This window comes from Anolis carolinensis, chromosome 2, assembly GCF_035594765.1.
Source record: "Anolis carolinensis isolate JA03-04 chromosome 2, rAnoCar3.1.pri, whole genome shotgun sequence".
Classification (NCBI taxonomy): Eukaryota; Metazoa; Chordata; class Lepidosauria; order Squamata; family Dactyloidae; genus Anolis; species Anolis carolinensis.
Genome location: NC_085842.1, coordinates 311,225,537 through 311,250,409, shown reverse-complemented (window position 1 = coordinate 311,250,409; position 24,873 = coordinate 311,225,537). Strand labels below are relative to the sequence as shown.

Genomic DNA, 24,873 nt, shown 5'->3' with positions numbered 1-24,873 from the left:
CAGCACTACAATTCCACATTTAAATGATGTGAAATCCTCCAATTCAGAGTTTGGTGAGGTACTCTGCTTGCTTTCTGGTTGAGAACACAACTTTTCCTAAATCATGGCAATTAATGGGGAATGATAGTGCCAACTTTGTGAAGTGAGAGCATGTGCTTTGAAGTCATAAGCAAGATTCTTTGCATGTAGGAGGCAAGGTGCCTTAGGATGCGTGGTAGAATTAATGTAGTTTGACTGTCATGGTTCTGGTCTGCGAAGGAATCATAGGAGTTGCAGTTTTACAGGGTCTGTAAAGAGTGCTAGTACCTCACCAAACTACAATTCCCATGATTTCATAGCAATGAGCTATGACAATAAAAGGAGTGTCAAACTGCACTAATTCTACAATGCAGATGCACTCTTGCTAAGGTGAGAAGCTGCTCTTCTTTTATACCTGAACAGTCCAGAATCCTTATATTGCCTTTGGGTAACGTTTCTCACTTAATTTCGAGATATGAGTATCTAGGATCCCCATTTGGCTTGGAACATGAGCCTAATTAATGTATCAATAACAATCAAAACAATTTCTTCTTCTCCCATAATCTCATAGTCTAGACAGCATGACACTCCCAGGGATGCAGACTGACAATTTATTTTATTCCATTCACTATTCTAAGGATCACTTAACTCCATTTTGCCATTTTGCCTTTTTCCAGTGTGGCAACTGGGTTACTGGGTGCTTTGCTGCTGAGCTTCAGCTTTCTTTCCTGGTTCAAAGACAGAGAAAAGGCCCAATTTATCCTAGCCCTTGTAAATAGCTTCACGCTTTCCTATCTGAAAGTCAGAGACTGCTCACCCACCCTTAAATTTCTCTCTATACTAGGCTCAGCTTTTCAGGTAGCACACGGTTGGGACAGATTGTGTGCTTCTCTTCAGGCTGGAAAGTACGTTGACCCATGCTTTTTAATTCACGTAATTTTGCTGAGTGTCTACTGTTCTTGTCAAAAATATGCATCGTTCTTCCTTCAGATAAAAACAGATTTGCATGAACCGATGCTGCAAGCCTTCAGGGCCTATGATGGGAAAACAGAAGAGTCCCATGTTATAGATTACCTACAGCAGGAGGTAAGGAAACTGTTTAGCATTACTCTTGCAAACTTTCTCCTCTGGTTGAATAATCTATTATGTTAATTTTGGAATGCTAAATATGTTGGTTCATTTTACATAGATTATGCAGATTGACATGGCTTTTATTGAAATGATAAAGAATGCTATATACCAGGTGTATAAATAATGGGAAGGTGCATAGGTCTGTTGGCAGAGCCAGCTCTTGCATGCAAAACATCCCAAATTCAAACCCATTTCCATTTTTAAAGGAAAGCAGATGATAGAACCCTATTTAAGTTACTGATTTAATGGATTTAGTCATATCAATACCATCATATCAAAACACAGTGAGTCAAGGCACATTGCCTTGATTGTTAATGGTGTTTTAAAACAAAAACAAGTGGTGGAAACTCAAATTTCTTGCAACCAGTGGTAAGATGGATCCACAAGCAATGCCAAGGATTGTCCTCCAAGCCAATACAGCTTCCCCAGACTGAAAGCACGTTTTCTTCTTCACCGTTCCTAACCAGGACACTTACCAAAGATGTATTTGCAGCATCAGGCTTCTGTTCTTCTTCTTAAAAGCTTTGGAAGTAGTAAAAACAAGCAAAAATAGTAAAATCACTCTGGCCTGACTCTACAGCCAGGCCAAAAGGAAGGGAGGCATGAATGTTCTGATATTCTCTTAGAAAAATAGTTGAGACCAGGTGTGTATCACCTGGATTGCTCTACCAAAGTAAAGCCTAACCATATTAAAAGAATCAGTTCCATTCCAATTTGCAACAGTATACAGTGTTCCCTCACTACTTCACGGTTCACTTTTCGCAGATTTGCTGTTTCGCGGTTTTTCAGTAAACTCTAAAAGACTATTATAAATCATAAAAAATTACAATTTACAGCCTAAGGAAGGGAGGAAAGAGAAGCCAAAGGGAGAGAAAAGTAGCCCAAGCGGCAATGGGAGGAGAAGGAGGCGATTTATCAATATACGATTGGTTGATAAAGACTTAAAATAGTGTATAACTACTAAAATAATGTATAAATATTAAAATAAATATAGCGTCTCTACTTCGTGGATTTTCACTTATTGCAGGTGATCCTGGAACCTAACCCCAGCTATAAGTGAGGGAACACTGTAGTAGTGTTTTGTAATGTAAGCTTGCTAGGCTGAGTATGGGACAGGTTTCCTAGGTCTGTAATGTTAACAGAATATGAAGTAGGAAGATGTAGCAAAATTTCTTTTTGCTTCTCTTCTTTCTTTATACCTCACAACCTCTGAGGATGCCTTCCATATATGTGGCCGAAACGTCAGGAGAGAATACTCCTGGAACATGGCCATACAGCCCGGAAAACATACAACAGGGCCGGACTGTGGCACAGGCTGGTGAGCAGCCAGCTGCAATAAATCACTCTGACCATGAGGTCATGAGTTCGAAGCCAGCCCGTGGCGGGGTGAGCACCCGTCAATTAAAAAATAACAAATAGCCCCTGCTCGTTGCTAACCTAGCAACCCGAAAGATAGTTGCATCTATCAAGTAGGAAATAAGGTACCACTTATAAAGTGGGGAGGCAAATTTAACTAATTTACGACGTTGGAATGAGGAAGTGCCATCACAGTGGATGATGAAGCAGCTGCTCCCCTCTGTAGCCAGAATCGAACATCCCCTCAGGAGAAGGTTAAATTGCCTCTGCGTCTGTCTGTCTCTGTCTCGGTTCTATGTGTATATGGGCATTGAATGTTTGCCCTATATGAATATAATGTGATCTGCCCTTTGTCCCCTTCAGGGTGAGAAGGGCGGAATATATATACTGTAAATAAATAAAATAAACAACCCTGTGATACCGGCCATGAAAGCCTTCGACAACACAAAATTTCTTTTACCAGGAAGAACTACGCTATATAATCATGTATAAGTGTAGACATTTTGGTTTTTTAGAAAAACCTGGATATATCCAGTAGTCAGTGTAAATACTGTAATTCTTCTCATAAAATAAACCATCTATTTTTCTTAGTGGAGTGATGAAAAGTGACAACTTAGTCCATTCTTGGAGAACTTTTAAAAAGCACCAATTCTGTCTACTCCCTGCATTGTAGCATCAGTTCTGGCTTTTTTGAATGTATGGTTGAGGAAGTGTGCTCCTGGTGCTCTCTGCTCTCTGTATTATAACACTTGACGTATCCACAGGCCATAGCCAAATCCACAATTTTGGCTCCATTGCCTTTCCTCGACTTATACATGAGTGGCTATGTCACCTCAGCCCCATGAAACCACTTTTTAGATTCTGTGACACACACACCCCCTCCCCAAATGTTTACTGATCAGTGGAGAGCTGGGGCAGACAGCAGCAAAGAAGCATCTGGCCTGGCAAGAAACTATCAATAAAGGAAAATGTTTGAGTGGGGAGTATAGCACTCAACTGTAGGTAGCAGGTTGAGGAAGCAGGCGCTGGCTAGTTCTGCCTGGCGAAACAATCTTGCAAAACAAGATGTTATGCTGCACCTTCCTGCACCTGCATTTGTTAACAGATCCAAGATATGGGAACCTTGTCTTGCATTTAATCTGAGAACCAAATGCCACAAATGAATTAAATAGGCTCATCTGGTAGAACATAATTTACTGCATTCATAGTTTTGCTAGTATTTATTATGATTATTGAAGAAACTTAAATCGACTAGAGCATTGGTTTAATAGATGGTTATCTTGCTTCAGAACCATAAAAGGTTCCTAGACAAGACTTTTTAAGGATGTTTTTGCTGGTCATTCTAATCCTCGCCCCATTATTGTGACGGAATGTGTCTATTTATAAAATATCATAATGAAATGCATAGGACTACTATTGATGCTTGCACTGGGTGTGCTTTGAGTATGTGTTATGTGTTGTTAGGTGTATTATAACATGATCTTCATTAAGTGTAAGATGGAGCCGCAGTGGCACAATGGGTTAAACCTTTGTGCCGGCTTCACTGCTTGAAGGTTGGCTGTTCGAATCCGTGAGATGGAGTGAGCTCCCATCTGTCAGCCCCAGCTTCCCATACAGGAATATGAGAGAAGCCTCCCACAGGATGGTAACACATCCAGGCAACGTCTCTGTAGACGGCTGATTCTCTCACACCAGAAGTGACTTGCAGTATATTCTCAATTCTCAATTTGCTTCTGATATGATTTCAAAAAAATAAGCATTAAGGTTTAGTATTGCCTCCTCTTTGTAGTAAAGCATTTGTCAACATTCTGGACAGTCACTGCACTACTTTTTTCCTGATGCACAGTATCTGGTTCCATATTTTTAAAAAAACATAATGGTAATGTTTTCAGTTTGTAGCTTTAATATTTATTAATATATAATGTAGTTGCTTCAAACAGTGCAACATGTCTTGAAAGTGAGTGGTGTGAATCCTGGCTTTGGTTTCATCTCGTCATGATGTTCTTGCAGCTGCAGTGCTGTGGCATCCACAATTACACAGACTGGGTTGGCAGCAAGTGGTACAATTCCACTGGCAGCAACCACACCGTGCCCTTGAGTTGCTGCAAGCACGACGTTGGCAAGAACTGCACTGGACGGCTGAGTGAGCCACGATTTCTCAATGCGCAGGTAAGAGCAGACAACTTCCCTGAACTGTATGGCGGTAACAGTGCACTTGAAGAGAAACACAGATGTGAACTTCTCCCTAAATAGGTCTCTCTTCCAAGATGCCTCTTTGTTCATTTTCACATGAACAGTTGGCCCTCCAATTTGAAGTTTGCAGATTGGATTGCGCTATGTAACATGAATTTTGTTCTTGGGTTATAAATGTCATTTCCTAATTGGTTCTGTCATAAAAACATGGGAAAAGTTTATTAAACAAGAGGTTAAAAATGGCACTTTGAAAAGTTAAAAATGGCAGCCACAAAAATGAAGTTTCTGGAGTATAAAAACTACTTTCAAAGTAATTGGAGCACAATTAAACAGGAAATAACACTTTCAAACCAGGAACAGATTTTTTCTAATTGTGTTACATAGTGTTATTCATGGATTTGATTAAAATGTTCTCTAGGAATCTCCAGGGCCTCCAGCTCAATTCTGTGCTTAATTTCTGCTAGACCACAGAGTTGTGCAGAAGGACCTAGAGATTCCCAAAGAGATGTGCTCTCAAGTAAAAAAATAATACAGTAGAGCCTCACTTATTCAACATAAACGGGCCAGCAGAACGTTGAATAAGCAAAAATGTTAGATAATAAGGCAGGATTAAGGAAAAGCCTATTAAATGTCAAATTACATTATGATTTTACAAATTAAGTACCAAAACATCATGTATTGCAACAAATTGACAGAAAAAGCAGTTTAATACATAGTAACATTATGTAGTAGATACTGTATTTACGAATTTAGCACCAAAACATCGCAATATATTGAAAACATTGACTACAAAAACATCTATATATATAAAAAGAGTGATGGCATCAGGGCAGCGGACAAAACAACAAAACTACAGGCCCCCCAACCTCGAAATTTGACAACACAACCCATCATCCACAGCTCTAGGTTGATACAACAAAAAGAAAAAAAACAAAGTCCTAATTAGAGGGAGAGCAATAATTGTTTTTATCCAATTGCTGCCAGTTAGAAGGCTAAGCTCTGCCCACTTGGTCTCCTAGCAACCGACTCAGCCCATGGGACAGGCAGAGTTAGGCTTCACTTAGGCCTCTTCCACAGATTATCTAATTTGCACTGGATTATATGGCAGTGTAGACTCTACGTCCCTCCAACAGACAAAAAAAAAAACAACAATCAGAAATATTGTATATTCACAAGCTTTAAAAAATAATATCTCCTGAAGGTATACGGGAAGGTAACAGTGCTCCATGCAATCATGCCGGCTACATGACCTTGGAGGAGTCTATGGACAACGCCGGCTCTTTGGCTTAGAAATGGAGATGATCACCAACCCCCAGAGTCAGACACGACTGGACTTAATGTCAGGGGAAAACCTTTACCCTTGACCTTAACTACCACCAATTCCTCAATACTTTATTTCCCATACCACCATACTTTGCCATAGCAACGCGTGGCCGGGCACAGCTAGTTGACTACTAAAAGGCAGACTGCGTTGGATAATCCAGTATGTTGGATAAACGAATGTTAGATAAGTGAGACACTACTGTACCTTTTTTTTTTACTGTGCCCCTGACCCCAATGAATGTGGAGTGCTGGCTGTATATATTTCCTATTCTTCCTTCAATTGCATCAAGTTTTTTTTGCACCAGGCGTACCCAAGAGACCTTTCATTGTCAGATTCTGAAATGTGTTCCCACGGTTGAAATGCAACAATGCTTTGCACAAGTAGAGAGCCTCACAGTGACCGTGGTAAATAGAAGACGTGGTTAGACAGTTTAGGACATCTGAAACCCACTCCTTATGGAAAGTATTGTGCCTCCTCTGCATGAAATAGACTGTTATTCTTGGGGTCTTTCTCCCATGCGGCTCTCTATTCTTCCCTGTCAACCTTCCTAGGATGGAGGCAGACTTAGAACAGGTCCCAGTTACCTTTCCTATCTATAATGGAGTTCTCACAATAAAGGGTACCTTTCGTTCTCTAACTGCTGGTATATTTTCTCCTTAACTCCGAAATCTTCTTCACCCTGCTAACAGCTGCTATACCATAAACATTACTGGTAGCAAACAATGCAGCTGGTAGTACATAGCAGAGATGCATTCCAACTTTTTTTGTTTATGCAGTCCTGCATCCATTTAGATCGTAAAGAACAACTGAGCACCTAATTTAATTCTTCCCAGAATATCCCTTGGCCAACAAATTGTTGTTTATATGAGGCTCTTGGATTTGGGTGCCCCACCCAGGCTGAGGAAGATGGATTACCAAGGGTTAGATAGTGCAGAAGCAAACAAAGAAAGCCCAAGGGTACAAGCAGGATTCACCTCTCCTCTCATAGCTACGAGAATTACACAAGCAGCATAGTTGTCGGGTTAAGCCCCCGATCATTAAATAGTCCAGCTTGCTGTTTATCTAAGCAGCCCGAAAGACAGTTCCATCTGTCAACTAGGAAATTTAGGTACCCTTTATGCAGGAGGCTAATTTAACTAATTTACAACACCATAAAACTGCCAGCAGCATTGGGAAAAGAATGAGGAAGTACAGTACTCGGTGTCACTAGTGGACGGTGAAGCAACAGCTCCCCCTGTGTCTGGAATCGAGCATACCCTTACGAAGCTGGAAATGTTAATATGCCTCTGTGTGTGTCTATACTGTATGTTGTTTGTCCGATGGCATTGAATATTTGCCATATATATGTGCATTGTAATCCGCCCTGAGTCCCCTTCGGGGTGAGAAGGACGGAATATAAATACTGTAAATAAATAAATAAATAGTAACTAGGAAAAATTTGATCTCACAGTCAAGTCTCAGCCTTCATATCCCCAGCCTCAAGCTTCCAAGTGAGTGCCTAAAATATCAAAGAATAAATTCTTTCATGTTTTATTCTGGAGGAAATGATACAATGTATTGTGAGCTGTGTCACTATTCCCTCTCTGTGTCCCTGTAGGGTTGTGAAGACAAATTGGAATCAGTCTTAAAGAGTGTTCTTAGCTATGCCATGGTCGTCATCCTCGGCTTTGCCATTGTGAAGGTATGCTCAAATTTTAAAGATATTCATTGTCTCCTTGTTTTATTTTGTAATGGATATTATTTACTGTATTGCTTATTGTTTTGTGCTGTGCTGTTTTTTTAATATGCTGTTTACATTGTATTGTTTTGGGCATGGCCCCATGTAAGCCGCCCCGAGTCCCCGTTGGGGAGATGGTGGCGGGATATAAATAAAGTTTTATTATTATTATTATTATTATTATTATTATTATTATTATTATTATATACGTGCAGGTCTTTTTTTTGTGTCTGGAGCTACTTGAGAATCTGCAAGTCGCTTCTGGTGTGAGTGAAGTGGCCGTCTGCAAGGACGTTGCCCAGGGGACACCCGGATATTTTGATGTTTTTACCATCCTTGTGGGAGACTTCTCTCATGTCTCCGCATGGAGCTGGAGCTGATAGTGGGAGTTCATCTGTGCTCTCCCCGGGTTGCATTCAAAACAGCAACTTCAGGTCAGCAGATCAAACTTCAAGCCATCCGTCCTGCTAGCATAAGGGTTTAACCCACTGTGCCTCCGGATTAACGCATATAAGGTTAAAGCATATAAGGTCAGCAAGTGGTGTTATAAAGATAGTGTGGAAAACAGACCACATGATGATAAATCACCAGAGCAGCACTGATGTGGAGTAGGTGTGATAAAAATGGATGCAAAACTGGTATGCTTCCATAATGAAATCAACACAATTGCAGCAGGAAAACAGGCTCATGTGGTAAAGTCCTTAACTAACTCTAAATAAGTGAGTTAGCAGCAGAGAAGTGAATCATTTAAAATAGTTTGAAAGAAGGTTTTTGAATTGTACATTTTTTCTGTATTGTGAGTCTAAGCCCTTTGAATCTCTCTTAAAATATTGATTGTTTATCCATTTCAGTTCTTCGGGATGCTGAGCGTCTGCATGCTGGCCTGCAAGAGAGAAAATAATGGATACCAATCTTTAAATTCAGGAGTATTTGCGTGACACCGAGACTGACTTTGCTCTTAGCATGAATAAAAATGGACAAGGAAAAGATGCCCAGAAAAGAAAATGCCGGCCTGCTTTTCTAAAAACGCCAAAGGAGATTGTAGTCGTTTTCAAAGCTGCATTTGAAGCTAAATAGCTTGGCTTTCAGATATTGATTCAGCCTAATTTAATTGAATGCAAGTGAACTCCTTTTCTGAGAATAGTCTTCCCCAAACTGGTATGTTTTAGATGCACTGGGGATAATGGGAATAGTAGCCCAGCATATATAAAGGGTACCAGTTTGGGAAAGATTACCTTGGAAAATCAGCACACGAATCCATGAATCAGGAAGGATAGTCCTCTGTATAAAATGCTTGTGTTTCAAATGTCTGTGTTTGTATTTTTAATGTCCTTTGAACATAACTAACACATTCCCCTGCTATGTTAAACAGAATATTTATAGGAGGATGACTGAACCCTAATGCATGCTATACATGCCAATCTAAAATTAATACATTCTCATTTTTTGAATTTAATAAAGCTGTGCTCACTGTTTCTTGTCAGTAAATAAACATCCTGGTGTCTCCTTGAGTTGATAGAGCTCTGCCAATTTCATCTTTATTCATATCTAAATGCTGACATTCATCAAACATCTGACAAACGTGGGATCAGATTCAGGACCTGAAAAGGTTTTGGACTAAAACATCCCTATCTATGTTGTCATGTAATGCAGTTCGAACTGCATTATCTGAGACTGAATCTACACTGCCATATAATCCATTGCCTGAATCCGGATTATCTGTTTTATACTCGATTATATGAGTCTACAGTGCCATATAATCCAGTTAGAAGCAGATCGTCTGGATTCAGAAACTGGATTATGTGGCAGTGTAGATGGGGCCACAGTCTACACTGCCCTATAATCCAGTTCAATCTGTATTAGCATTGCAATATAGATGGGGCTGTAGTTGTCCTGATTGAAAAATATTTGGAGTCATAGCTTTTTAAAGTAACTTTTTCCAGCATTGACCATATGCGTTTTGTAGAGAATGAGGGGAATTGTACTGTTTGCACTTTGCACATGCTTACAAAGAGTTGTCAAGACTAAAATCAGTTGGCAATTACATTCCACATCCTTTCTGCTTTCAGCGCTAATAAACATGATAATATTGCGGATTTCTTGATTAAGACCTCCATGTCTTCAGATCCGTGACTGCAACCAACTGCTTTGTCCAAATTAACATTCAGAATATCCCTTGCTATATATAAAATTGTATATGTGCATGCATACATGCACATGCATCTACACTGCAGAATTAATTCAGTTTGACACCATTTTAACTGCCATAGCCCAATGCTGTGGGATCCTGAGAGTTGTATTTTGGTTCGGCAAGCTGAAGGCCTTGCAAAATTACAAATCCCATAGCTTTGAGACATGCCAATTAAAAGCGCTGTCAAACTGCATTCGTTCTACAGTGCAGATGAACCCAAAGTCTCGAAGTGTGAATGAAATGAAAGCTCCATTCTGGATTGAGTTTTTTTTTAAGTCATAGAACCATTGCAAATCTTGTAAGTATAGAAAAAAAAACCTTTTACAGAAAAAAAATTAATATTAAATACTATATTGCCATATAATGAAGATTAACTACATTGAACTACATACAGTGCTGTCAATCATATAATGCAGTTAAACAGCATTATATGGCAAAGTACCAGGAAGGAAACAGAAGAAAAGAACAGCTGCTTTAAGACCCAAAAGGCAGTCGATTAAGTCATTCAGTTCTGTATGTTTGTGCTGGACTTTTTCTAGAGGTTTATCAATGTGAGAATTTTTAAATGTCTGTAGCATTTGACTCTTGCTTGTATGTATTATGTCCTTAGGGTGCATCTACGCTGTGGAATTAATGTGGTTTGGCACCACTTTAACTGACTCTGCTATAGAAGCATGGGAGTTGTAGTTTTACAAGGTCTTTACCAAACTAGAAGTCCCAACATCCCACAGCACTGGGCCTATTTTGCTTATTTCTAGCATGGTGACATTTATTTTATATAATGCTCTTCTTATGTCAGTGATACTATTGTCCTCCAAACAATTTCTGGAAGGCGGACAAGGATATTCCTATTGAAAAGGTGTAATGTTCAATAAAATCTTTACAAAATAACTAATTTTGCCTTTGTTTATTGAGTACTGGTATGGCATATTTGAAAGGAAGTGAAGCTAGTCTATAAAAAGAGGGCATTAGGGTGCATCTACACTGTAGAATTAATGCAGTTTGACACCATTTCAACAGCTATGGGATAGTTCTATAGCAGCTTCAGCGGCCCCTTTAAGGAAACTCCCTCGTCTAACTCGCAACCTATCTTCCTCTATGCAATGTTGTATCCCTCTATTTTGTCTATCTCTATGGCGAAAAGTGACGGGCAGCAGGTTTACAGCACGACTTCGTCCGGCGAGACTTCTTTGTTCTCGCGAGAGTTTCTCTAATTTTTCCTATCTCTATAGCGAAAAAGAGATCGGCAGCCTGTTTTCTCATAAAGGAGGCCGCCAGCCCGGCGGGATTTCGTTGGTCTCGCGAGATCTGGCAGATCCGATTGTTTTGGCGGGTAATTTGAATCTGCTGAATGACGCTCTAGAGCTAAACTGAGAAATGGAAGGGGAAAAGGCACAACTTACTGGAAGTGATGGTGAGATATAGTGGCTTATCTTATAATATTTTGTGTCATCATTATTATTATTGGGTTGCTGTGGTTTTCTCGGCTGTATGGCCATGTTCCAGAAGCATTCTCTCCTGACGTTTCACCTACATCAATGGCAGGCATCCTCAGAGGTTGTGACGTGTTGGAAACTAGGCAAGTGGGAATATATCTGTGGAAAGTCCAAGGTGGGAGAAAGAACTCTTGTTTATCCATACCTCACAACCTCTGAGGATGCCTGCCATAGATGTGGGCGAAACGTCAGGAGAGAATACTTCTGGAACACGGCCACACAGCCCGAAAGACATACAACAACCCTGTGATCCCGGCCATGAAAGCCTTCGACAACTCTTGTCTGTTTGAGGCAAACGTGAACGTTGCAATTGGTCAGCTTGATAGCATTGAATGGCCTTACAACTTCAAAGCCTGGCTGCTTCCTGCCTGGGGGAATCCTATATTATTATTATTATTATTGACACGAAGACATAACGTAGTATGACACAGCAAACAAGATATATTTGCTGGGTTTCGTATAACAAAATCACAAGTTGAACACTTCCCAGGTGTTTAGGGCTGTGTGATGTATTTTCGGATGATGCGTGCAGATCCCAGTAAGGTGGCCTTTTGCAGTTGACAGATCGTATATTTACGTGCCTCTCCTTATATTTAATATTATATTTATTTATGAGTGGCTTATCATATTTTTACATGTACAGTATTAATATGATCTGAAGGTTGCCGGTACAAATCCAACCTGGGCAGAGTGCGGATGTGATGCAGCCTGCATCAATAGAAGTATAGTGTCTAGATCCAGGGAAGTCATGCTTACCCCTCTATTCTGCCTTGATCAGACTACACCTGGAATACTGTGTCCAATTTAGAATCATAGAATAGTAGAGTTGGAAGAGACCTCATGGGCCATCCAGTCCAACCCCCTGCTAAGAAGCAGGAAATCGCATTCAAAGCACCCCCGACAGATGGCCATCCAGCCTCTGCTTAAAAGCCTCCAAAGAAGGAGCCTCCACCACAGCCCGGGGGAGAGAGTTCCACTGTCAAACAGCTCTCGCAGTGAGGAAGTTCTTCCTGATGTTCAGGTGGAATTTACAGGAATTTTTGACAAGCTTGAATGTGCCCAAAGGAGGGCGACAAAAATGATCAAGAATCTGAAGAACAAGCTCTATGAGGAGCGGCTTAAAGAGCTGGGCATGTTTAGCCTGCAGAAGAGAAGGCTGAGAGGAGACATGATGAGGGCCTTGTACAAATATGTGAGGGGAAGTCATAGGGAGGAGGATGCAAGCTTGCTTTCTGCTGCCCTGAAGACTAGGACCAGGAACAACGGCTTCAAACTACAGGAAAGGAGATTCCACCTGAACATTCGGAAGAGCTGCCTCATTGTGAGAGTTGTTCGGCAGTGGAACTCTCTGCCCCGGAGTGTGGTGGAGGCTTCTTCTCTGGACGCTTTTAAGCAGAGGCTGGATGGCTGTCTGTCAGGGGTGCTTTGAATGCGATTTTATGATGTATAATATTCTTTTAGAGTTTATTTAAAAACTGCAAAACAGCAAATCTGCAAAAGGTGAACTGCGAAGTAGTGAGGGAACACTGTATCTTATTATTGCAGTACATTTATTATTATTATATTTATTGAAATATAACATGAAAAGGAACAAAATCTGGCTACCAGTATTTAAAAACTGCAAAATCAGGATTGTAAATAAAGAATAACACTCAGAAAACAGGGGAATTCCAGGCACAAAACAATCAGGGCCAGCTAACACCCCCCCAACAAAGGATTCCTCCTCAGGAAGCAGCCAGGCTTTGAAGCTGCAAGGCCACTCAATGCTAATCAAGGTGGCCAATTGCAACATTCACGCTTCAAACATGCAAGAGTTCTTTCTCCCACCATAGACCTTCCACAGATATCTACTTGTCTAGTTTTCAACAGACCTCACAACCTCTGAGGATGCCTTCCATAGATATTGGCAAAACATCAGGAGAGAATGCTTCTGAAACATGGCCATACAGCTCAGAAAACTCACAGCAACCCAGTGATTCCGCTTATGAAAGCCTTCAACAACATATTTATTATATTTATTTATACCTCATTTTTCTCAAAGGGGCACAGAATGCTAAAAACAATACACTTTACAATTTAAAAACCTATAACATTTGAACACTAAAACAGAATTAAACCTAGGCTTCAAATATTCACAGCACTTATTTAATTATATTTTTTGTACTTCCCATATTACAAATATATCCTCAATATATGGCATCCTTATAGTCAAAATCGAGATTTTTCAAAATATAGGCTTATTTTCCACACAAAAAATATCTCAATTCTCTTGCTATTTTTTCTGGAAAAGTGGAGAAAAGTTAGATTGGGATTTATGAAGTGAGGTAAGAGTCAAGGGGTGCATTTACACTGGAATTCTTGCAGTTTGATGCCTCCTTAACATCTATGGATCAATTCTATGGGATCTTTGGCTCTGCAGTCTGGTAACAAAGCTAAAGACTTTCTAAAACTACAATTCCCAGGATTAAATACCATTCAGGCATGGTAGTTACAGTGGTGTCAAACCACATTAATTCTACATTGTAGATGTACCCGAAATGGTAGTCCAGCCTTTATTAAACAGGAAACAATACAGCAGTGTTTTCCACAATAAATTTGGTGTGGAAAGACTGCCTAGGCATGATGTACATGCACATTGCTACTTTCCAGTTCACTGATTTATTTGTATGTGTTTTATGCTATGCCTTCTCCCGATTCCAGATACGGTCAAAAGTAAGCATATTTTGCTGTTTGTATCAATTCTATCAGAATACAGAGTGGGAATCCCTTATCTGGAGATCTGCAATCCAAAATACGACTTTGACCCACATGGATGGATGAGATAGTGATACTTTTGCGTTTTGAGGGTGTAGTGTACATATACTTTGTTTCATGCATTAAATTATTAATAAATTGTGTAAATTATCCTCAGGCTATGTGCACAAGATGCATATGAGACTTGGGTCCCATCTTCATAAGATCACATTATGTACAGTACCTCTGAGCAAATACAAGTATTCCAAAATCTGAAACCAAAACATTTCTGGTCCCAAGCATTTTGGATAAAGGATACTCATTCTGTACCTGTTTTTAAAAGTGAAATATTGTCACAATAACTATCCTTTGTAGATCAAAACAACCCAGTTACAATGATTCTATTTTCACTCCTTTTCGTTTAGCACACTTGCTCCCCACTTGTTGCTGATTTGGTCAAAGAAATATTGTACATGTTTGAAAAATGTTGACATCGTTCCTTTCCACTTCTTAAAAGTCCTTAAAAGTATTTTAATGAATTTGTTTTGAAACAGGGAAATGCAATATTGCCTCTTCAGATTTAAACGGTTTATGTACTTACCTGAACACCAAGATTTCAAATATCAAGAAATCGCTTCAGCTGAGAAAGATAGGTAAGATGTTTAACGTTTATGGGGCATATATGTTAATTTCATATAATTTATAGATTGTGTAACCTGAATATATGTGAATTTATTGAAATAGGTACGCCTATTGATACATATTGGACTTATCGTAAACATCAAGGGGAACATCTACACTGACCATTTAATGCAGTTTAAAATTGACATTGAAGAAAAAGATTTCGCTGTGCAAATTATCACATGGGAAATCCTGGAACCGGTTTGAGGGCCAGATTGTAATTATACAAATCACAGAGCACTGATAAACATTAAGGACTTTCTTTCACATGCTTTCTCAGAAGTTTCTTGTCTGGCCACCACAATTTGAATCTAGCCTCCAAATACTGGATTTTTATGGCTAATTTGTGATCCAGTAGCCATTCTAGTGATAAGCTTTTCTGTATTGTATTTAGTTAGGCTGATATCCCAAGGTTGATACTCAATGCCTTCAAGATGAATGTTGACGTATGGTGGTCCCATGAATTTCATAGGATTTCCTTAAGGAATACTCAGTAGTAGTTGTGCCAATTTGTTCTTCTGAAAAACAGCCTACAGTACGTGGTATTTGTTCAGGGTCTCCATCTAAGTACTAACCAGACCTGACCCTGCTTAGCTTCCAAGATCAGTTGGGGTCTGGTGTCCTTGTGGTATTTAAACTATACATACTGTAAGTCTTCCTAGCCTATTAAGGATGTGCCAGGGCTTATGTTCTATTGGCATTGTTTTCAAGGCATTGTTGCCTCCACAGTACAAAGGTGTGGCAGAGTATGATTTCTTGAGGATGATATAGATAACCTAGGCGATATTGTTTGGCTGTTGTTCCAGGAGGCTTTTTTGGACTATAATGGTGCATCTGCACTGTAGAATGAATGCAGTTTGACACTAGTTTTACTACCATGGCTGAATGCTATGGAATCTTGGGAGTTGTATCTTGGTGAGTCATCAGCACTCTTTGGCAGAGGAGGCTAAGTACCTTGTTAAACTCCCATCCTTCCAAATTATTCATCCATGGCAGTTAAACTGGAGTCAAACTGCATTGATTCTATAGTGCAGATGAGGTGATTTCAACTAGGACTGCAGACAAGAAGGTATGGGCCTAGTGAGCTTCTGCTAAACCAGATAAGCAAGGACAGAGAACAAGCATTCCAGGTTGAAGAGGTTTATTACAGTTTGGTCAAAAGGGATTCAAGTCCCAGCCAACGCTCAAAATGTACAAGCATAATTCCTGTCACGCCCTGGGCAACGGAGCACTAAGAACCGAACACAGAGGCCAATAACTATCTAATATCTTTATTAAGGAAGTATATAAAAATAATAAAAACAAGTAGAGAATATAGTCCAGAGGCAGACCTATCAGATAAGGTCAAATATAATCCAGAAATGTTTTGTCCAATAAATGATATTAGAGTCCAAAGTAGAATCCAACAAACCGAAACACACACTATTGCCAAGCAATAGTGTGGGGAAATGTCCAGGGTCTTTCAAGGTCCAAGGTAAATCCACAACAAGGTTGGAAACAAAACTTGATTCTAGGAACAAGGTCCGTGACTAGGAACAAGGCAAGGCAATTCTTGAATACTTGGATAGGCAAAGCAAGGAAACTGGAATTGCGGACTTTGCGAAGTCCACACTAGGCTAGAAACACGAAATCACTCCTGAAGCTGCTCTGTTGACTCCGCACGGAACCTACCGTGCCAGGCACATTTAACTAGGTCTCGTTTTCCTGCAAAGCAGGTGTCCAGAGTCCTATTTCCCTAGGGAACAGGAAACGAAACACAGCTCTCTCCAGATGTGAGACTCCCTAGATTTTCCCAGGGGAACATGGCTAATCAGTGTCTTGTTTAGCTGCAAGTCTCAAACTCCTCCGAACCTGCTCCTTCTCTCCCCTGCCCGCAGCATAGGACTGTCTCCTAACAAAAGGGGGTGAGAACTGCTCAAGGTCTGTTTTAATGGGTTCTTGGGCAAAAACATCAACATCAGGCATCTGGAAAAATTCCGACTCTTGCTGAGCCGGCGAAAACCCCATGTTTTCATCTTCATCAGCCACAGTGGCACTGGGAGCAGGACTACAAGGCCCATGGGGCATTACAATTCCATAGAAAAATACAAGACATTTTATACATTTCTGATAGCCATTCAGACTTCCTGCACCTCTTCCTGAGAAAGGGGCCAGTTAGAATCTACACAGGGATTGGCCAGAGGTTTGTCTGATGTCATAGACAGGGAAGGGGATCCCCATGGTGGGAAGAAGAACAGCTGATGATTGGTAGGTTTAAAGGTCGAATCCGTTGCACAGACACCCCAGTGGAGGGCATGAAACTGAAGGAGATGATGACATGAGTATGCAGATCAATATAAGTGTCCATTACTGTAAAGACAAAGGTGCAAGACCCGGAGAACAAAATGTGATAATCCTGGGTGATCAGAGGCTTGGATTCCCTTTCAGAAGGCTAATGTATTCATATTTGCTTTAGCCTTTCCTTCTGTGAAACTATGAACTCTCAGTCATTTCTAAATGGGTAAACAGTTGGACACAGTCCTGGCGATAAAGGGATTATTTGTCACACATTTATATAAAAAGGAACTGATTTTATCTGACCCGAGAGATTGCTGGAGGAACTTCCTTAATTGTTTAGCAATTGTTTAGCAATTAGCCCGGGCTGTGGCACAGGCTGGTAAGCAGCCAGCCAGCTGCAACAAATTACTCTGACCAAGAGGTCATGAGTTCGAGGCCAGCTCAGAGCCTTGTCTTTGTTCTATGTTAAAGGCATTGAATGTTTGCCTTATATGTAAAATGTGATCCGCCCTGAGTCCCCTTCGGGGTGAGAAGGGCGGAATATAAATACTGTAAATAAATAAATAATAAATAAATCTTGGTTCCCAGAAACTTATGTAAATAGGTGGCTGGGGGAGCTGATGCCTTCAGGATACATTTGATACAGTTGTATGCATTTAGAAATCAATATAGCACAAAAAAATATAATTCTATACATTTATTAACGGGTTGAGACTCGCTGAAGTTTGGGGTAGAGTTGCTGCTGGGTCCTTCCAGAGGCTTTTATATTGTAGAACTTTGAAAGAGTGGAAAAATCAAAATCAAATGACATCTCTTTTGCTTGGAGTCTCTCTGAAGGTCTGGATAAATTTGAGGAAGGGGGTGCCATGGCTTGACAACATAGATGAACCAAAGACAGGAGTACTGGGCGAAAGGATAACTTGCAGTTGGGCTGTCTCTTGGTTAAGTTGACTGTTTGACAGCATAACAGTTCGTGATATGTGGATTTCAGATTATAAGTATATAAGACTTAGGAAATTTGGAATGCAAGGAATTTTTGATTATAATGGATGTGCCTTATTTATTTATTAGTACAAGAACCATCTTTGAAGACAGTGGTTGGCAAGATAGTCCAAGAGATGTTTCTCTTAAACAACATCCTCAATGAACTGGAACTGGAATGCCACCATCAGGAGAGTCAACAGAATAAATTAAAGGTAGTCAATGTTGTTTAAATTATTACTTTTAACAACTCTCAGGTGGGCTTGCATAGTGTACACTTAAGCTGTTTCCATGCTTGCATAAATTGCTAGCCAAGGTGGGATGAATCACAGAATTTTGAGAGGAGATATTTGAGAAAGAACAGGCAAAGACAAAAGAGACAGGGCTGAAGAGAGGACTGCAGCCTTTTGTGGAAGACAAAAGGCTTACTTTCTGAAACATATAAACCTCTGCTTTAAAAAAATTAATTGTAGTCTTTTTGTTCCACAGTATCCTCTTTTCCCACTTATGAGGCTCTTAAAACTAAAAGAGATTTTCTAATCTGATAAAGCTGTCAGACAAATCCCCCCCCCCTTTTCTGACAGTGTATTACACATAAAATCAAATTTAGGATAGAGCCTAAATGATTTTTCTAGCAGGAATGAAGCACTGCAGGGCTATGTTTTTTTTTTAATTTTTATAATAATCCTTCTCAAATCCTTTATAGATCTCTGTAATAGTGCTTAGGTGTATACACACCTTGCTTAGTTGTTGAGATAAATTCCTAATAACTACTTTGCAAAGAAGTAATTTATCAATTTTTCAAGTGCAGTTGAGTTAAATGATGTGAGAATTTACTTTTGCATTGAGTACTTGCTTTTAAAACATTATATTGAATTGGAAGCTGCTAAATTTTTTTAAAATGCTTCTTTTCTAGAAATACCCTAAAAGGCCATTGGAGCCATCCAGAACATCTTTTTTAAATCACAGGTGAACCCCTGTAACCATGGAACTCATATCTGCAGGGAAATGATCTCCCTAGGAATTTGTTACGTCATCCATCACAATTCTATAGTACACTTCCAACCGAAATTACCAGATTCATGCTGGAGAATCTAGCAAATTCCCAGATAGGAGACCTTTCTAGGAGAAACTATAGGGTCAAAAGTCAGGTGTTTAGTGGAATTTGGTCATATCTGTAGTTTCAGATAACTGAGGTCTGGCCATAAATGTATCTCCCGGGATACTGTCTTACTGTATATTTAATTGAACTAACATGGGATTGCAAAGTGGTTCAGTTGGGTATTAATTGAATTACAACTATCACCATTCCTCACTATTGTTTATGACTGATGAGAGTTGCAATCCAACAACATTTGGAGTTTGCCATCTCTCTAATCCCTGAATTATAAATCAAGGGATATATTGCTGGATTTACTTTTACAAAATTGCATTTCCACTTGCAGTCATTTGCCTACAACCATATTAGAAGCTTGGTTTTCAGATAAATTATGATATTTATGTAGTCAGAGGTCTAAATGTACCAGATCCTGTCTGATCTTGGAAACTAACTCAGATCTAGCTTGATTAGTATCTGGAGGAGGACATACCAGGCCCTGTGGGCTATATTCAGAGGAAGGCAAAGACAAACTACCTTTGAGATTCACAAGGTTGCCATAAGTCCATGTGTGACTTGAAGGCATATATGCGCACATGCCTGCAGCTATAAATTCCTTAGATGAGAGAATATATTATCTGGTACTTGTTATATAATGATCTGAGATTCCTTAAGGGATTGTTATTCATGAATGAGCTCCTGACAGAATTATTTCTGGCTTGCTTTTGATGAGCGGGATAAATAAAAAGGTTCTGCCTGCGATGAAAACTCTGCTGAGAAAAACGTCTCACTCTTCAGAGAAAAGTATATTAATTATATTGACATGCCCTTTGGAGAAATAGCAGGGAAGAAACATTGTGTTAGGTGTGATGCTAATGTTTCAGATGTTCCCTACATGCCGCCTAATATGTTTTGCACATCCTTCATTGAGTGGGAAAAAACCTCATTTGAATTTTTATTCATCTATGTGAATTCTTTCATTTTTGCATTCTTGTGATGCCCTTTGGTGTCATCTAAATACTGGTGGAGATTTTCAGTTCTTATGGGATGTGGATGCTGACAACAGCGAGCTTATTTTGCTCATGAACTATTTCTGAATTCAGAGAGTTTGTGTAGCCTTGGTGATAAACAACCTGATTTCTTGCTTTAAAAATTGTTAATAAAGTACCAGGTTAAATGTGCTCTCAACCTACTTACCTGACACGATATTATTTTTAATTGCAGGAATTACAGGAATCCCTGGAGAAGGACTATAGTGAAGCTCAACATCTCAGAGATAATGTGCCAATTCACCTGCCCAGAGCAGTCCCAAACAGGTACGCTTCCAGCCATCAAGATCATAAGCCAGGCACAGGCAACTTGGTGCTATGTCTCATTGTAACTCCCATAATCCTTAACCTCTGGTTGATTCTGGTAGTTGTAGCCCAAAGTCTCTGGAAGGAATTGCATTGCTCACCTCTGTTTTAAGTAAAAGGCTTTAAGAGGCAACAGTGTGTTCTTTCCCTTACATGAAGCAGTCATAAAATGAGATGTAATTCCACAGTCATTCTGCAAATTGTAGCATTCAAAAATCATCCTGATTTGTATGACTAGACATCAGAACATGATTGTTTCTCTTTTTAAAAAAGACTCATATCAAGATAGGCTTCTTGAAAGCTGATTGCATACCTGTCTCCTTTTTGTAACTTGTTAATTTCTGCTTTCTTATCTCTCTCTCTTTTAAGAGGAGCAGAACAATGTAGAAAAATATAACAATGGTTTTCAACCTTTCTAATGCCACAACCCTTTAATACAATTCTTCATGTTGTGGTGACCCCCACAATAAAATTATTTTAGTTGCTGCTTCATAACTCTAATTTTGCTACTGTTATGAATCGTAATGTAAATATCTGATATGCAGGATGTATTTTCATTCACTGGACCACATTTGGGACAAACGCCCAATACGCCCAAACTTGACTACTGGTGGGCTGGGGGGGTGTTGATTTTGTCATTTGGGAGTTGTAGTTAACCTACAATCAAAGAGCATTCTGAACTCCACCAATGATGGAATTGAACCAAACTTGGCACACACAACTCCCATGGCCAACAGAAAATACTGGAAGGGTTTGGTGGACATTGACTTTGAGCTTTGAAGTTGGAGTTCGCCTACATCCAGAGAGCACTGTGGACACAAACAATGATGGATCTGGACCAAACTTGGCACGAATACTTAATATGCCCAAATGTGAACAGTGGTGGAGTTTGGAGAAAATAGACCTTGACATTTGGGAGTTGTAGTTGCTGGCATTAATAGTTCATCTACAATCAAAGAGCCCCTTGAACCTCACAAACAATAGAATTGGGCAAATTGGACTTGATGGGAGGATTTGCTGTCTTGTTTCCAAAAAGGAGGAGAAGGACAGGCGAAGAGATCTTCAGCCACCTCTGCCAAAGGGGTTACTAATACCATCAGAAATATGTGTTTTCTGATGGTCTTTGGCGACTCCTCTAACACTCCCTTTGTGACCCCCCCCCCAGGGGGTCCTGACCCCCAGTTTGATAAATGCTGATTATAACATGTTATCTGGCCCACTGGAGTTCCTATTGTGACATGTTGGCTAATTTGCCTTACACAGTCCTTAGTGCTTAAACTTAGTTTATTTTAATCGTTCTATCTAAATAAACATTGGTAAGGGACTGTTCCAAATCAGTGGTATCTGAACCGAGCTAAGTGTGGCTAACCCCAGGGAGAACATGCACTGGGACCATCTGAGGTTTTCTCCTCCAGATAAGGTAAATTGGCACAATGGACACGTATTCCCTTTTACAGGACCCAAGTTTGTCTCCAGGTATATCAGGATAGAAGTTTAAGGCACTCACTAAAGCAGGCTATATATCCTCACATAGGACAGATCATATTCCTTTGCTTTGTTTCTGTGCCCCAAATGCTTCCCAACAGCAAGGATATTAGCATCAGACTTTCCCATACCACCACCTTAAACTCAACTTTGACATCTTAAGAAAGATGCAGCTCTGTTCCATCATATTATTTCCCTAAAATGCCTTTTGACAGCCACGTCTGATTAAGAACCCTGTGAATTCTGAAACCTTTCATAATTTATTTTGCTGCTTATGGTTAGCCTAGTAAAAGCACATGTGTTTTTTCATGGTGACGGGAAACGTTTCTGCTCTCTTTAATCTTCCAAATGACAGGCAGGTGTCACTGTTGTCTGCTATTCTCACTGTAGTTCAGCCAAAGCTAAACCATAAGGTTGGCAGAGCTTTTATGAATACAGTAGAGTCTCATTTATCCAAGACTCGCTTATCCAAGCTTCTGGATTATCCAAGCCATTTTTGTAGTCAATGTTTTCAATATATCATATTTTGGTGCTTTTTTTTCATGTCAGGAGCAACCGGAGTTGCTTCTGGAGTGAGAGAATTGGCCGTCTGCAAGGACGTTGCCCAGGGGACGTCCAGATGTTTTGATGTTTTTACCATCCTTGTGGGAGGCTTCTCTCATGTCCCCGCATGGAGCTGAAGCTGATAGAGGGAGCTCATCCACACTCTCCCCAGGTGGGATTCGAACCTGACAGCTTTCAGGTCAGCAACCCAACCTTCAAGTCACTTCGTCCACTACGCCATCTGGTGGCTCCAATTTTGGTGCTAAATGCGTAAATAAAGTAATTACAACATAACATCACTGCATATTGAACTACTTTTTCTGTCAAATTTGTTGTATAACATGATATTTTGGTGTTTAATTTGTAAAATCATAATGTAATTTGATGTTTAATAGGCTTTTCTTTAATCCCTCCTTATTATCCAAGATATTCGCTTATCCAAGGTTCTGCCGGCCCGTTTAGCTTGGATAAGTGAGACTCTACTGTACTTTAAATCTTAAACAATTTTCAAACAATATCAAATGGAACAATAATTCATCAAATGAGTCGACTGCAATAATATAATTCCACAAACAAGCGGAATACTAATGAGAATAAAAAAAGTGTACATCAGTTGTGGGAAAAGATGACAAGCCACATACTATATGGAGAAGTCATTTGTTGCCATATTAACAGATTATGCCATAGATTAACACATTTTTATAAATTGCAATTAAAATATGCCAAAAATGAATAGTAAAACTGAATTAAGCTATTAACTATATTAAAACATACATTCTTACTTTTTTAAAAAGTTGGACAATGCTATATAAAATAATACAGCAACTATATCCTCTTGCTAATATTCTTCAATTGTAAAAATTTAAAGAAAAGTCTGTGCTTAATGACAAAGATACCAAGGATGGGGCCATTCAAGCCTACATAGAGATTCTAGAGGTACCCATAAGCCAGAGGTACCCACAAAAGAGGCCCTATCTTGTGTTCCCACCAGCTTTATCTGTGAAGGTGGTGGACTGGATAACTAAAAATTGATTAATTCATGACTAAATGATTGCTGTGTGCCTTGGAGTTGTTTCTGACTTATGGCAATCATAAAGTGAATATCATGGGGCTTTCTTGGCAAGATTTGTTCATAGGGTGTTTGTCTTTGCTTTCATATGAAGCTGAGAGGGTGTGGCTTGCCTATGTCACCCATTGTGTTTCTGCAACTGACTGAGAATTTGAATGCTGGTTTCTGGACTCATAGTCCAACACTCAAAGCATTGTAGCAGCAGTTCCAAATATTTTTTGGCCATGAAATCCTTCAGAAGAAATCCTACCCCGCTCCAAAAAAAAATCCTATCTCTGTCCCTAAGCACTATGAACTCACAAAGTTTGTCCTTCTTGCATCCGCTCCTATTGCCTGGATGTTATGTATAGCATAGCAGGTTTGGAATATAACAACAAACCTTGGTTTTGGTACAGGAAAATATTGGTTTCACAACTAAAGTGAATGAAATTGTTTCATTTTTGTGCTCAAAACAGTTTTGAAATAGGGCAGCATCCAACTTCCTCCTAAATTTGTTTTTGGTGTAAGCATAAGCTTAAAAACCCTGGTTCAGATGGATAGGTGGACATGAAGGGGAGCAGAGCTCAATAGCCTTTTCGGCTACTGACAGCTATACGTCTGCCAGTCCTACCCAATAGTCATTTCAGTGGCACACATTCAAATTTTGTTTTTAAAGCAGAGGTACACTGAATTTCAATATGACCTTCATACTCTGTCCTTTTTTGTGGAATCCCTGCAATACTTTTGCGGTACCTTAGGTTTCCGCAGAACAGTTTAGGAACTTTTGCACTAGACTATAGCAGGCCAACTCCTGAACAAATGGATACCATCCAATTGGTGCATCACTGGCGGAAAATGGAAGAAGCCTATGGGTGTAAAGGCTGTGAAAGATGTCAGGCACTGGAGAAATAAACTGGTGTATTTTCCTTCTGCCTTTGTTTGCTACTGCTGTGCAATCCCAGAGGAAATGAAAGCACTAACGCAGTGTACTTACAGGATTCCAGCTCATGTTACAAAAAAGCTGTCACCGTGATTATGATTATGCCTTACGATTCTTACATGTACTTCTTTCTCCCTCAGCGCTAGAGACCATAATCTGTTCTTTTATGGTAGAATAGATAATTCCTGATCATCATTTCAATTTAGAGCAATTTCCTATCTAGCAGCTGTATAGAGGAACCTCATCAGGTGTTTCTGCAAAGGTTCTGTTATTGCCAATGAAGCGGGATAAAGGGGTGATGGCCAGAA

General features: G+C 39.7%; 2 protein-coding genes across 3 annotated transcripts in view; both read left to right on the top strand.

Moving 5' to 3' along the window:
* Nucleotides 1-10,821, top strand: part of LOC100552287 (tetraspanin-36) — a 38,360-nt gene extending 27,539 nt beyond the window's left edge. The window contains exons 4-7 of the mRNA XM_008120453.3: nucleotides 1,009-1,104; nucleotides 4,516-4,674; nucleotides 7,620-7,703; nucleotides 8,591-10,821. Of these exons, the coding sequence (XP_008118660.1) occupies nucleotides 1,009-1,104; nucleotides 4,516-4,674; nucleotides 7,620-7,703; nucleotides 8,591-8,677 (426 nt within the window). The 3' untranslated portion in view covers nucleotides 8,678-10,821. The remainder of the gene's footprint in view (nucleotides 1-1,008; nucleotides 1,105-4,515; nucleotides 4,675-7,619; nucleotides 7,704-8,590) is intronic.
* A 383-nt stretch (nucleotides 10,822-11,204) lies between these two features.
* The window catches only part of ska1 (spindle and kinetochore associated complex subunit 1), a 32,030-nt gene continuing 18,361 nt past the window's right edge, over nucleotides 11,205-24,873 (top strand). For both annotated transcript variants that reach the window (XM_062972557.1, XM_008120455.3), the window contains exons 1-4: nucleotides 11,205-11,344; nucleotides 14,714-14,812; nucleotides 18,189-18,313; nucleotides 20,419-20,510. In XM_062972557.1, the coding sequence (XP_062828627.1) occupies nucleotides 11,308-11,344; nucleotides 14,714-14,812; nucleotides 18,189-18,313; nucleotides 20,419-20,510 (353 nt within the window). In that variant the 5' untranslated portion in view covers nucleotides 11,205-11,307. The remainder of the gene's footprint in view (nucleotides 11,345-14,713; nucleotides 14,813-18,188; nucleotides 18,314-20,418; nucleotides 20,511-24,873) is intronic.